At 43.4% G+C, this 14,216-nt stretch overlaps 1 protein-coding gene across 1 annotated transcript; it reads right to left on the minus strand.

The window, feature by feature from the left end:
- Window positions 1–7,737: 7,737 nt before the first annotated feature.
- On the minus strand, window positions 7,738–13,449 carry SOWAHA (sosondowah ankyrin repeat domain family member A). Its single transcript, XM_073651231.1, has one exon. The coding sequence runs from the start codon at window positions 13,279–13,281 to the stop codon at window positions 11,731–11,733; it is 1,551 nt and encodes a 516-aa protein (XP_073507332.1). The 5' UTR covers window positions 13,282–13,449; the 3' UTR covers window positions 7,738–11,730.
- Between the last annotated feature and the right edge of the window lie 767 nt (window positions 13,450–14,216).

The following is a 14,216-nucleotide window of genomic DNA, read 5'->3' on the forward strand; positions in this document are numbered from 1 at the left end:
CTTGTTCAGCTAAACTGTATAATCGAACGATATATGGCAAATCCGTTTCCTGCCTTTAGGGTGTATATTAGCCCTGTGTTTTGTAATAAAGTTTTTAGAGTATGTTTAGACACAAACATCCTGTCCTGTATCTTCATTCTCTCCGAGCTCGTAATCCAAAGGATAGAAGACCCAAAATTCAGAGACGACACTATCAATAAGGTTATTAGTGCCTGTCGGAGGAATGTTCTGCAACACTGAATACACTTGGACGCATAAATCATCCTCTGCTGGCAGCTCCCTTTGCAATCACTGGCAGACAAGTCCAAAGATGCTGCAAGCCATGGTAGCACATTTAGACCACATAAGCTGCTCACAGTAACACAAGCAACATGCGATCTGGCGTTATTGTGTTGAAAAATGTTTTCTGGGTCACTTTGGATGAATGGCTGTAGGGCTGCGTGAAGCTGCATGTCGCTTATGCTACTGTGAGCAGCCTGCATGGCCTAAATGCGCTACCATGGCCTGCAACGCCTACGGACTTGTGTCCCATCGAGCCTCTTTGGGACATCATTGGTCATCAATTACAATTCAGCTGCCAGCAGCAGATCTTGATGCAATTTCAGTGTTGAGGAGTGTATGACAGTACATCAGTTATGTGTGGATTGGTCTTTTACAGTCTTTAATGGTTACTCATGAGAATGTCAGGAGAAGGCAAGATATGCAGATACAGGTTTACTAGCCCAGGAGAAGCGAGCAGGACTGTGACAGATGAGTGTGTGTGTGTGTGGGGGGGGAACTGTGGGGGCTTCATACTTTAACATGTTCTTTTATTGTGTTTTTGACGCTGCATTTTTTTTCTCTTTTTGATGTGTCATGCATTAACCCCTTCACCCCTGGGCCATTTTTTTGTTTTTATTTTTTCCTCCCCTTCTTCCAAAAGCCATATTTTTTTTATTTTTCAGTCAACATATCCATATGAGGGCTTGTTTTTTTGCGGGACAAGTTGTACTTTTGACTGGTATTATTGATTTTACCATACATTGTTCTGGAAAATGGGAAAAAAATTCCAAGTGCAGTACAATTACAAAAAAAAAAGTGCAATTCCACAATTGTTTTTTGGGTTCTTTATTTACCATGTTCACTAAATTGAAAAATTGACTTGGCAATGTGATTCTCCAGGTCAGTACGAGTACGCAGATACTAAACATGTATAGTTTATTTTTTATTTAAGTGGTGAAAAAAATTATGACATTTTTTGAAAAAAAGTTTTTGCATTTGTCAGCATTTTTCGAGACCCGTAGTGTTTTAATTTTTCAGGATCTAGGGATGAGTGATGGTTTATTTTTTGCGCCCTGAGCTGACATTTTTATTTATTCAATTTTGGGGTAGATATGATGTTTTGATCACCTCTTATTGCAATGTTGCGGCGGCTAAAAAAAATTAATTCTGGTGTTTCGATTCTTTTTCTTGTTATGCTATTTACAGATCTGGTTAATTTTTTTCTCACTTTTTACTGTATTTAATAGTTGCCTTAGAACACTTGATGCTGTGATCGTCCGATCGCCTGTGCTATAGGTAGCAGTGCTTCGACTCTGCTATGTATAGCAGAAATGATGATCTCCTATGAATGCCATCCACGAGCCGGCGTTCACAGGAGTATCATGAAAGGCAAGGAGGTTTTCTGCAGACCCCCCAGCTGTCATGACAACCCATCTACGCCCTACGATCATATGACGGGTGCCGATGGGCAGGATTTGTGACGCTCTACTGGATAGCGCTTGTTAAATCCCACTGTCAGAGATTGACAGCAGGATTTAACTTGTTAACAGCCGCAAGTGAAGCTCCTATCCACCTGCGGCTGTTAAAAGGCACATGACAGTTGATTAAGAAGCCGGCTCAGAGCCGGAGTCCACATCAAAGTCAGGGAAATATACGTCATATGTCGTGAAGGAGTTAAAGTAAACTGCTTAGTTTTTGATACTTCCTATATGATAATTCCCAGATTCTTCCTATATGGCTTTTCCAAAACTTTAACATATTTAGGTAAGGATTACTTGAGTTTCCGATGCGTTTCTGCTGCTCAAACACACAAAAAACGCATGTGCGTTTTTTTAACTGCGCATTTTCCACATCTAATGCAAGTCTATAAGAAAAACACACACAGAAAACTCAAGTGTACCAGCAAGAAAAATTGACATGCAGCAGATTTTAAAACGTACCACAGGTCAGTTTATGCTGAGTAAAATTTAAAAAAAAGCACAATGGACATGAGACTTCTATAAATCCCATCCATTTTGCTAGAATTGTTAGATGCAGCAAAAAATACGCAGCGTAAAAAACGCCCCAAAAGTTCATTGTGGGAACATAGCCTTAGGAAGCCCTCCCATTTGCACGGAGCCATAGGCCAGCTGCACATATATCGTAAAAATGTTGTTGTTGAACTAGCCTTAAAAGCCACACCAAAATCCGCAATTATGTCTTTGTTGTAGATTTTTCTGCAGTTGCAGTCTGGATTTCACTCTGCATTAGGCCGGTGTCACACCAGCAGGCCGATTATGCTAATGTCACTTCGGTCAAACTCTGATCCCAGTGTCCTCAGAGTGTCAGCAGAGCATGATCCGATTCTCTCAGATGAGAGAATCATAGCACAGATTGGCTACAACATTTCTCCATCTTCTCCATTGTGTGAGTCTGTGGAGATCGGACTGTCATGAATGGGTGCGTGTCTTCTGATTTCAGAGTGAAATTGCGGCATGCTGCGATCATTTCTCATGCCAAATCGGTAAGAGAGAAAAAACACTGACCAGCACTGCCCCATTGAATAACATTGGTCCCAGTGCTATCTGATAAAACATCAGATTGCACCGGTTCTCTGTCAAGCGACCATCACCTGACCGCTGACGTCACCGGTCGCGTGACCATCAGCTGACTAAATGACATCATCGCAGGTCCTGCAAGTACACCGCGGGACGCGGAGGAGAGAGGACACCGCCGGGAGCAGACTGGAGAGGTGAATACACAGGTTTTTCTTATTTTTAACTTTATTTCTTTTTTTCACTGCGTGGTAGCCAGGATGAAGAGGAGTTGTATTCTCCTCTTCATCCCGGGTACCACACGCACCGCGATTAGGCTGCAAATTTGCGGCCATTGAATTTAATTGAAACGCAGCAAATCCACATATACCTGCGGGTTTACTGCGTTTCAATGTTCCTCAATGGCCGCGAATTTGCAGCGTAATCGCGGTAGAAATAGTCATGCTGCGTTTTGCAACGTAATGCGAATCTGGCGCGCTAATTAGCGCATCCTGTGCTCAGCACATCCGAATTCACATTGCTTTGTATGGCAGATGGTTTTACAAGCATTTTCGTAACCGCAAAAACGCTACAAAAACGCTACGTGGGCACATAGCCTTACAGTGAATTAACTCTGTGGCAAACATTAGCGGCATATCTACAACAGACTGAACGTGGTGCAGGTTCCATAATGTGATGCCTAGAATGCACTTTTTTTTTTACACTGTGATCAAATGAAAATCTGCTTGAATTCTTGACATTTTGTGGATATTAACGCTTGCACTGTATGTCAATTTTCATGTGGAAAGAGGCCACAGAATGCGCATGAGATTTGTTAAAATGGCACACATAATAATTGCTCTGAAGATTTCTTATACCGGGCAGTGACACCAACAACGACATTCTTTTCTGTCTATCTGAAACACAGAACATTGTTGATTCTGGCAGGCGGCCAGGTTACAGCGTGCGGTATGCCGGGTAGATGACATCTACTGTACATATCTGCTCCTTGACACACCTGCTTCTATATTTAGGTCGCTTCAGGCATATAAAGTAGAGCTGTAGTTAGCAATAAAAATGGAGTCACGGAAATACCAAGGGACGAATTCCATGGGCGTTTATTGTTGTGAACGGTCGTTTGCTCTCGTGCCACGTACCAATTAATGCTTCTACTAATTTTCAACCCAGTTTGTCATATTGAACATGTGATAAATGCATCATATACAGTAATCACTCTGAAGTTGTCTCAATATAGACAATCCCTTTCAAAATGAGCCCCATGTGTTCTGCTCCTGTGCCCCCGACCCACAGCAGATTTAGTCGGTAGGAAGCTGTAATCTGCCAAATGTAATACTGCATGGCGGTCCTTCAGATAAATGGTGCCGGGTAATACCGCAGTGACTACATCCCACCAGAACAGAAGCCACGTGCAGCCAGGCTCTTTGTTTGAATCTTAACCCTAATAGGGCATTTGGACAGTTATACCACAAGCTGTCAATCAGCAGGACGTGGGCAGTCACGCCCCGTCGACAGAGCAGCCAGGAAGAGAGAGAGCTGCTTTGTTGAGGTGGAGCAGCAGAATCACTGGCAGGAGCAGTTCGTGCCCACTCTGACCCGGGCAGAAAAGGCAGGTAGTTAGCAACTACGTGCCTGTGAGTTCTTAGCCCAATAGGAAAAATAAAATAGTCTAGGAAAACCCCATTAATAATTAGTATCACAATATCACACTAATATAAGTTAATGGACAATGAAACCTAGAACACTATTCCCCTTGTGTGGTTTATGCAGGATAATGCTCATCAGGCCTTAATCAGAACCATTTTACTGTAAAATTGTCTGTTGCTTATAGCAACCAGAGTGTAACGCCGGCACCTCTGCCTCCTGCCTCCCTCCCCCACCAGAGATGTCGACTCACTGACCATCACGGCCCTCATCCTGCACTTCCTGGTTCTGCTGCTGGTGCCAGGGGTGCACGCACCATGCGCAGATCCCCGGGCACTGTGCTTATGGCGCGCCCTGTCCCGTCCCCCTAAAGGGACAGCGCGCCGTCCTAAAGTGTCCCCAGCCAATGGCTGGGAGACACCTACTACTTAAGGCACCTCCACCTGATGGGAGGTGCCTGAGCAACGTTGTATGTCTTTTAATAACACGCTTGCTAGTTCTCAGGTCCCAGTACTCATATCCTGTTGTGGTAAAGCGGCTTGCTGGGCTGTACACTGAGGTAGAACGGAACACTGTCTCTAAGTTTCGGGTTGGTTTATTAAAACATCATAAACCAACCTACAGTTCGTAAAATAAGCACAGCCCATTCGGCATAACGGCAAAACAAAATACAAAGATGCAGCACAGTCCGTATATTGGATGGGGTCTGGCCACTCAGGGTTAAATACACACTTTTCAGCTTAACACATGCAAGCTCCTCTCTGGAGCAAGCCTCTCCAGATACTGACTCCCACCTCAGTCACAAGGCTGGCTATTTAAAGCCCAGACCACACCCTGGGGTGTGGAGATATGGTGAATGGCCTCTCGAACGCACTATGGCCATTCACCTATAAAACATGCCCTTTTAAATGTGGCTGATTAACCCTCTCTGCACCTACTATGCAGGAGAAGACTTCCATGTTTCACATCACTGAAGCTAATAGCCTCAGTGAAACATATCTCCCCTCCAGCACTCTGCCAGTGACTTTGTCACACAGTATACCTGTCTGTCTTATCAACCGCACCTGCTTGCCTGTATACCAGCTGTGCCCGCCTGAACCTGACTGCCTGTACCCCAGCCGTGTCCACCTGTACTAGCCTGCCCATGTGTCTGGAGTGCCACTCCCTATACCAGCGTTGTCTGCCATTCTACCATTCCTGACCGTTCCTGCCTCCTGTCCCTTGAGTGTCAGCTGCCATCCACCCAAGGTCAGTTCTGGAGTAGCACCTGGCCCCGCCTCTCTAGTCTCTCCTTGGGTCACGATATCGTCTAGCCGCCGTGCATCCGAGGTCGGACTTGGCAAGGTCCTTAGTCACACCCCTCCAGGCTATCCTTGGATCACGGCAAAGTGATTCCACCACCCAGCCCGTTACACAGAGTTCAGCTTTCATGTTATCAGAGCAGTGTAAGAAGTGAATGAGGTCCATTGTACCCTTCCCTGACAGTACTCGCTGTGGATGGCAGGAGCATTGTGTGCGAGTGTAAGAGGAGACGATAATACCCCTGAAGAACCCTTGCGTGATGTGTCATTAGTGAGGAAAGGCTGCCATCTACTGGCTAGACGAGACCTTGCAGAACCGATGGGTACCAGAAGAGTTGCAAGGGGAACGAGTTTAAGTGCGGGACCCAGTCAGGTACCTTGAATAACGAAGTTCCCGGATAAAAAAGGTCATGCGCGCCAAACCGAGTAATTTGGTGGCAAGGAAAGGAGCAGTGTGGTCGTGGGCCAGAGATGATGCTGAAGCCAGTGTGACAGGCATCAGTGTCAAGCGTGTGCCAGCAGGGTGCTGGCCGCTGTCGGTCAGAGCCCAGACGATACCCAGTGAGATCTGAAGACCTGATTACGCCGGTCAAGACCCATATCTACGCCATTCAAGACCCAGAGTTCAGACTACACCGGTCAAGGTACGAATCCCCTATCTGCACTCGTCAAAGTCCAAAGGCCAGACAACAGCAGCTGGTAGCCGGAGCCCAGCCCTCTTTCCTGAAGGCCCAGGAGACACCCAATGTTGGTGAAGCACTGAAGATCCAAGAGGAGACTTCGATCGGAGGAGGACGCTTGCGGTGATAGGAGGAAGACCGAAGTGAGACAGGCCGTCACTTCCTACACCAACGTACGGTACAGGGCTGGCCATGGGTAAGGACAACAGCTGGGGTGGGAATCAGCTGGGACGAAGAAGGCTCAGCGTTAATTTATAGACAGACTTCATTAAGAAGACTTGCAGGGTACCTGGAATATCCGGTGACCCCCACTACAGCCATTGTGTCAAGAGGAGCTAGCATAGCAGCTCTCCGAGGAACGGGTGTACTATACCAATCCCTAGAAGGGATACTAGTAGAATCTTAAGAGACTTCTTTGATTATTCTGAATGAACTGTAAGGCTTATTCTGTGTTTTGCATTGTATCACCCACTTGTGTTTGTGCTGTTTACTATTGTTGAGCTGCTTCCCCAGTTCCACAAATTCCCGCCATACTGGAAGCACTAAATAGTTTTGTAGCCTGTTCCCAACTTGTGCTCATTTGTGCGTTGCATCTGGTCACCTGCTTACATGAGTGTGTCCAACATGGTGTGCTTACTTCAACAAAGAACTGTGATAGTGGCAAGCATAGAGGACTCTGGGCAACCATACAGGACTGTGGTCACACATGTGTCCACATCACAATGCTCCTAACAGTCCACAGTTGCTAACAGAATTTCAAGAGCCAGTAGGTCCTTTAAAAATGCTTGAAAAACTGTTGTGGTCTAATTAAAAGGAGCTTGCCAGCAGAAAATGACTATTGAAACCAAGCACAGGCACTCGGTAAACTCTTGGCATGGCAAAAACAATTTAACGCGCCTTTACACCATTTGGTTTCCATCCATCTCCGCCCTCCTTTGACTTCTGTAAAGCCAGTGCTATAAATAAAGGAAGAGGATTGTGACAATACTTGTTTTGCATCTAGGTGGGAAGATGCAATGAACTGTTTGGCCACACCAAGGGTGCACATGGCCTGTGCTTGGTTTGATCAGTCATTTTGTGCTGACAAATTCCTTTTAAACAATTGCTTTGAAACATATGATCTTAGTAGATAAAATGGAGTACCACACCTTCACAAAGTATTTGGTATATTCTCTACTTGAGTTTCCTGAAACAGGAGGTACACTTTAAAGGCAAATACTACCATATGGTATTTGAACATTAGCATGAGTAGGACTTAAGCTAATCATCACTGCAGCTTAGCTCTTTGATCAGCAAACACCAAGGCAAGATGAAGCAATATCCAGTATAACATTTATTGTAAACCAGAAACGCTCAGAGATAATATACGTATTACATCATTTACAACCATCACTAACTACAAAGTACATATGGCACATCCTGCCCCTATTCAACACATATCCAAACTGAGAACTACTAGGCATGTGTTCACTAAGGCAGAGGCCATAACAATAGAATGCAAGCAAAGTTGGCTTATTCATATAGAAATTATTGAATATTTCTGGACAACCAAAACTAAGAGAGGGCTGTTGTATTGGACAGACTGTAGATGTGAAGAGCAAGAAATGATGATTTTTTTTAGTGGTTCAGCTCTATTATATCCAGTGAAATATTTGCAAGGCATGTATGTGTGCATTTAGCCAAATGTATACACTAGCAAAAGTCAATGGTGTATACTACAGGGTTTACATAGACCCTCATCTATAGGATGGAGACCAATAAGTGTCCTTTTCTCCTTCATCTGGTTAGTAGGCACTAGAATACTGTACATTTATTCCATAGAAAAACACAACTTTCTTATACAGAAGCCTACCACAAACATATATTATTTTGCATTATGCATTATTTTTTATAATGAAACCCTGTGGTGGACTGATGTCCAAGTTTTGCACCCAAAACAGACACTAATATTACATGCACTTAGCTTCACAGAAGTTGTTTCCACATCCAGAAACAATTCTGAAAAGGGTCCCAAAACAAATACTGATAGTACTCACTACTCCCCCTCCCCAGGTCCAGCACTGGCTCCCAGCCGCTGCTCCGAGCTGTGTGTTTTGGCTGCAGTGGTGACATCACATTGACAGCACACATCACCGCTGTAGCCAATCACTCAGCTCTATGGCTCTGTAGAAGGCAAAAGCGTCAGAGCTCAGCGATCAGCTGCAACATTGATATTTGCAGTCATCGCTGAAGCCAAAATATGGAAACTGGAGCGGTGGCGGGAAGCCAGCACTGGATCTGTGGAGGGGGGATACTATCTGTACTTGGTTTTATACTAGTATCTGATCATTTTAGGACCACTCTTAAAACTGGAAAAAGACCTTTAAGGCCAAGTTGACATTGCATGAACTAATTTGGCCTGCAGCATAAGTAGGGAGCCTTTCCTGGCACATAATGGTATGGTTCCATAGGCCTCTATACACCAAGTGGAGGCCAAAATATGTTCTTTTAACCTTGTCGGCCATGGATTTGTCTGCATTAGTTTTAGACTGTGCTTTACTATACAAGGGGCCCCTGCAAAAATACTATATAATACATTATGGGTGTTTTTACATTGCATCCCTATGTTGAATGGGTGCCTTCCATCTTGATGGTGGCCACCTCAGGAACATCTCTCCAAAGTATAGCATAGATGCAGTGTGTACAAAGCCTAAGACTGTTTATATAGCACGGAGTCCTTAGTGGTGAAAGGAATAAAACTGCAAACTCACTGGCATAAAACCAGGCCGTGTTGAAAAGATCAGTGACAACAACTGTAATGGCCGCCACCTTGTTTGTGAACTAGCTCCATTCACTTGTAGCGGCTCAAAGACCTCATGGTAGCCTATTGTTTTACCACTGACATACACAAGGTGGTACTTTGATGTTAAAACATGGGTTTTATTATTACTCATTAAAACTTTATTTGATCCATATTTAAGAAGAAGAAAGACAAACACTCCTATGTTTACTAGCATCAGCCTTAGGCCACGGAGTTTGCTCCAGTTTCTGCCCCGTAAACGTAATGTTGCTTTCATGGTTCAGCCCCAATCCCTGATAAGTATTTTGTGCAATATCAGTCACACAAGAGTCATAGTCCTGAGAAATATAAATTAAAATGAGGTGGCCATGTGACACGAGTTTAATTCTACCGGCAATTAGAAATTATATGCTTCCACGAGTAATCTCAACCATTTCTTCACATTATATGGTTCAATTATCAAATAGCTGTGAAAGAGAATATTTGCAGTGCTAAAACCAAAATAGGATATTAGGTGACGCATCATTATAAGGAAAAAAAAAGTTCAAAGGATGATAATTAGTTTTAATTTTGCATGAGCATGAAGGGAAAAACCCCAACGAACAACAAGATAAACTACTTATGTATATAGAAAATGTATACTATATATGTATAGTAGGTATACTGCCTGTTGAAACAGGCAACCAGGTCACTAAAGAAACAAAGGCGCCAATTTATCAAAGCAATTTTGCTAGAATTTCAGCTTAAATCGCTTTTGAAAAAAAACACAAAAATTTTGGTGCAACTTGGAGTAGCGGAAAATTTAGTAACTTTTGGCGTTTTTATGCCAGTTTATCCCAGCTCTGCCAAAATGGGCGATGCTGGGTCGGGACGGGGGTGTGACTTCCCAGCTCGTCAAATTAGATTAACTGTGGCAGAAAGCTTACTCCAGTCAGGGAATGGAGTAAAATGACTGGTGTGGCACACGGAGGTGCACGCACTTTGTCAGACTTTCCGATTTATGAAGAGGGGTGCACCTCCTAACGAATCAATAGGGTAACTCCAACAAGCACCCTCTTCAAGACCGACGAGAAAATCATTGCTCTTGATAAATCGGGGCCATCGTTTTTTATTGTCCTCGAGCAATAAACATGGTATATTACCTATGATAATATATACATGTGTAGCACACATTTTCTTAAATAGTATACTACCTGTTCAAGCAGGCAACCAGGTCAATTGACAAACAGTTTCTTATTGTCCTAGGGCAAAACAGCAGAACACGCCTAAAAATTGTAAATATTTTATCTGTGTGTAAAAAGTTACTCGAACTATTTGCTTTGCCACCGATAACAGGAAAAAAAAAACAAGGAAATTCACACAGAGAAGTGAAAACCAAAGTATAGTTAGCATTCCCACAGTCACTCCTCCAGCATTGAAAGAAGGAGATCCTATATGCTCATTTATGGCCATCTATAGCATGATCTATTGATCGGGGTGATCTACTAGAATGGAGAACGACTAAGGAAGCAGAACAGTGGAAACATACTGTAAGTCAGACATTCTATGGATTAGGTAGAGAGAGAAGATGGGGAGGGAGCAGGAACTATGCATTTCTAAGACGCCTGGGTGAGGAGAAAGAAAAGGATATATAATTTAATTTAAAAAAAAACTGCAGGAGTTTTGGGATGGCCAGAATTCTATAGACTATGAACTTGTGAGGCCATTGAATTAATGAGCAATAGGTATTTTCTCAGTGACCTGACAATAAATACCATCATTGATATGAATAGAACACAACCCAAATATGTAGGTGTCAGAAGCTAATTTTAAAGCTGTCCCAGCCACATGTTAGGAGGTGGGTGACAGAACAAAAACAGCACACAGCAATACAAGAACATTTCTCAGCTCAGCTCTGACTTTTCAGCCAACATCCTGCTATTCAGAATTGAATTAAACACCAGATAAAAAAAATTATTGTGAAAGAAAGAATAAAAACAGAACGCACATATACCGGTACCACCGAGAAGGGCGTGTTAGTTCTCCTTCAGTAAATACTTGTACACTTCATGAAATAACAATTCGGTAACATTTCTTAAAACTGTGCATTGTGCTGTTCATAAGGTTGGCTTTGTAGAGAGTTTTTGGAGCAGAAACAGAGCAAACACTCCAAATCTCAAAACTCCTCAAAAAAGGAATTTCTGCTGATGATCTTCTGCAAAAATTCAGAAATTAAGAAATTGAAGGGTTTTACCAGTTGTTGTGGTGTCCCTACACAGTCTGGCATGATCAACAGTGAACAGTGTCAGACTGTGCAGGGACAAGTCTCTTTTGACAGGAGGAGTAGTAACACACAGTTGTCAATTTTCAAGAGTAACAACAGAGGAATATCATAACACAGAATTTGATATTCCATAAAGTATACCAATATTTATGGAAACATGTCAGGACTGGTGTCAGATCCTTTTTAAATAGAGGCAAACTTATACCCAATAAGAGGACATGCAGTTACTCCAATATCCGTGCGAGGAACCGGCTACTGGCGAAAAAGTCAACTAATGGATAAAAAACTCAGAAACAGGTCGGCGCTTTCCAACAATTTCCTCTGGCTCTTCTGGTTCTTCACAAAGAGAAGATATTGATGGGTAGCTGTCCCTTGCCTTCAGCTTCTTTTTCATTCCAGAAGGTGCAGTAAAGAACTTATTTAAAGATCCAGGCTTTTTGAGGCCTTTTGTCAAGTCATGAAACGCAATGTCATCAGAAAGGACGCCAAGGAATGCACTAGTTGTTCCCAATATAGAAGTCGCAACCTTTGAGTTTCTTTTCACTGGGATAGCATGTTCTACATTGGAAGCAGCAGGGTCATGTAAAATAAACCGGAGCTGTACAGGGGAGCTTTTCTTTAGGTAGTGATATGGCTTTCTTCCACTGTTATCTCGGATGTTGACGTTCGCCTTATAATCTCTAGTTAACATAATGATGACATCTTTACACTGATGTATAGCTGCTATATGTAGCGGTGTATACCCCCCAAAAGACTTTGCATTCACATTGAGGTTACTACCACTTTTTCGGCAATGGTCAAACAATAATTTCACCATCTCTGTGTTGCCACTCTTGGCTGCCCAGTGCAATGCAGTAAATCCAGATATAAAGTCTCGCTTACCAGCCAAGTCACTGTCAGTCATGATAAGTCCAAGCAGTTTATGATTCCACCGACCATTAGTTGAATTAACTAACCACTCGTGTTCGGATGCCTCCAGAGGTACCTCATCTGAATATTTGGTCTCCTCACTTACTTTGATCATTTTGGATGACCTCTTCATGTGGGGAGACTTTGAGTCTGTATCATCAAACTGCCTCCTGGCCACCTTAGGGGACCTGGAATAAATAGTGACTGAAGCCTCCTGTATAGCTTTAGGCTGGTCAGTTTGTTGGAGTAGACTTTCTTCACTCTGGTTTGTTTCTTCAAAGGAAGGTTGAGCATAACGTAGTGGCAGCATGTGCGGTTTTGAGACCTGATCTTTGGGAAGGGCATCAGACCATGCCTTGGGAAGAAGAACTGGTCCGGCAGTGTCCATTCTAGACACAATGTCAAACACAGACTCCCTTTTAGCTTCATTCTGGTCTTCTGGATCTTCCTCATCTAGGTTGTCAGATTGAGCTGTGTCAGTAGTTTCAGCAGAAGCTGTGTCTTGTAGTTCTGGCTCTATGGACTGAGGGTCAGATATATCCTGCTGAGAAGTCCTTGTCTCCTGATAGCTGGGTGCTGCCTCTTCTATGTTGTCACTGAAAGGTACAGGTTGAGTTTCTTCTTCTTTAAGGTCCCTGTCTATTTTCTTCTCAACTGAGGTGCTTGATGTCACCCTGTCTTCCAGTAAGTAGGTATACTTCTTCCTCAACACTACAGTCTTGGTGCCCTCCTCATCTTTCACCACCACTGCTATGTTATTGACTAACCTCTTAAAGAGCTCCCGGTTATTTGCTTTTTCTTCAGGGTCAGGAGACTCCACAACAGACTTAAACTTCTTGAGCAGTTCGGAGTTCTTCACCTTTCCTCCCTGCTCCAGCAGAAAGTTCAGCACAACTTCTTGTGTTACAGCCATTCTCCTCTTTCACATTCAGGTGGTGGTAGAGGGGGATCTTATCAGCTGAGAAGCCTAGATCTGCAGATCTCTCCTTTTTACATATCTTCTCCTTGTGTCTTCTGTGCAATTTACCTGTTGCTTCCGGGGTGAGACTTTGTGATCAGTTCTGCTACGCCCAGCCCTGACTGATCAGTCAATAGGGAGGGGGAGGGGAGCAGCCTGCAGGCGGAGGAGGTGCAGCCCAGAGCCTGCTGTCACCTGCTGTCACCTGAAGCCCCCTGCAGCCAACACCTGACAGGTGGATCGCGTCCACAGAGGTCACAGTCCTAGAGTCTATGGTAGTGTCTGCTGATCATCCTGAGCGCATTATTGTATTCATTAATTACTAATCATCCTCTATGGGGATCACAGTTTGCATTTCCTCCAGATAAGGAATCCTCCCCAATCCCTAGCAGCTATGACAGACTCTATAGGGTCTCTCCCTATCCAGAGTTACATCCATATGTGCTCCATTCTCTACTAACATGCTGCTGCATACTTAGACCTGCCTTTCTGGATTGTAGAGAAGCTGGGTGACATCCAGGATGGAGGTCCTGATGAGGGCCAAGCCAAGCACTTGTATTAATAATGCTGTACATCTTTTTTTCTTAGGCTAATCAACCATTTTGATTAAAAAAAAATAACAGAAAAAAATACTAGTAACTTTTATACATTTATGGGAAAATCTATAGTGCAAACATTACTATTTCTAGGGAGATATCCACCCAGCTTTCCCACAGTCCTGAATGGCAGAACTTACTGGCTATATCAAGTTCCATATGTTTCTTACACATAATGCTTTTTATTCCTGTCCAGTAATGAATTAAGTCTGCATAACATTTCCTATAGGAAGCATATATTGGACTCCAGCTTCCCCCACAACAGAGAGAACTAAGAAATCGTTAATGGAAATG

Source organism: Phyllobates terribilis, unplaced genomic scaffold (assembly GCF_046119375.1).
Source record: "Phyllobates terribilis strain yellow unplaced genomic scaffold, ASM4611937v1 Scaffold_11__3_contigs__length_659146591, whole genome shotgun sequence".
In the NCBI taxonomy this organism is placed as follows: domain Eukaryota; kingdom Metazoa; phylum Chordata; class Amphibia; order Anura; family Dendrobatidae; genus Phyllobates; species Phyllobates terribilis.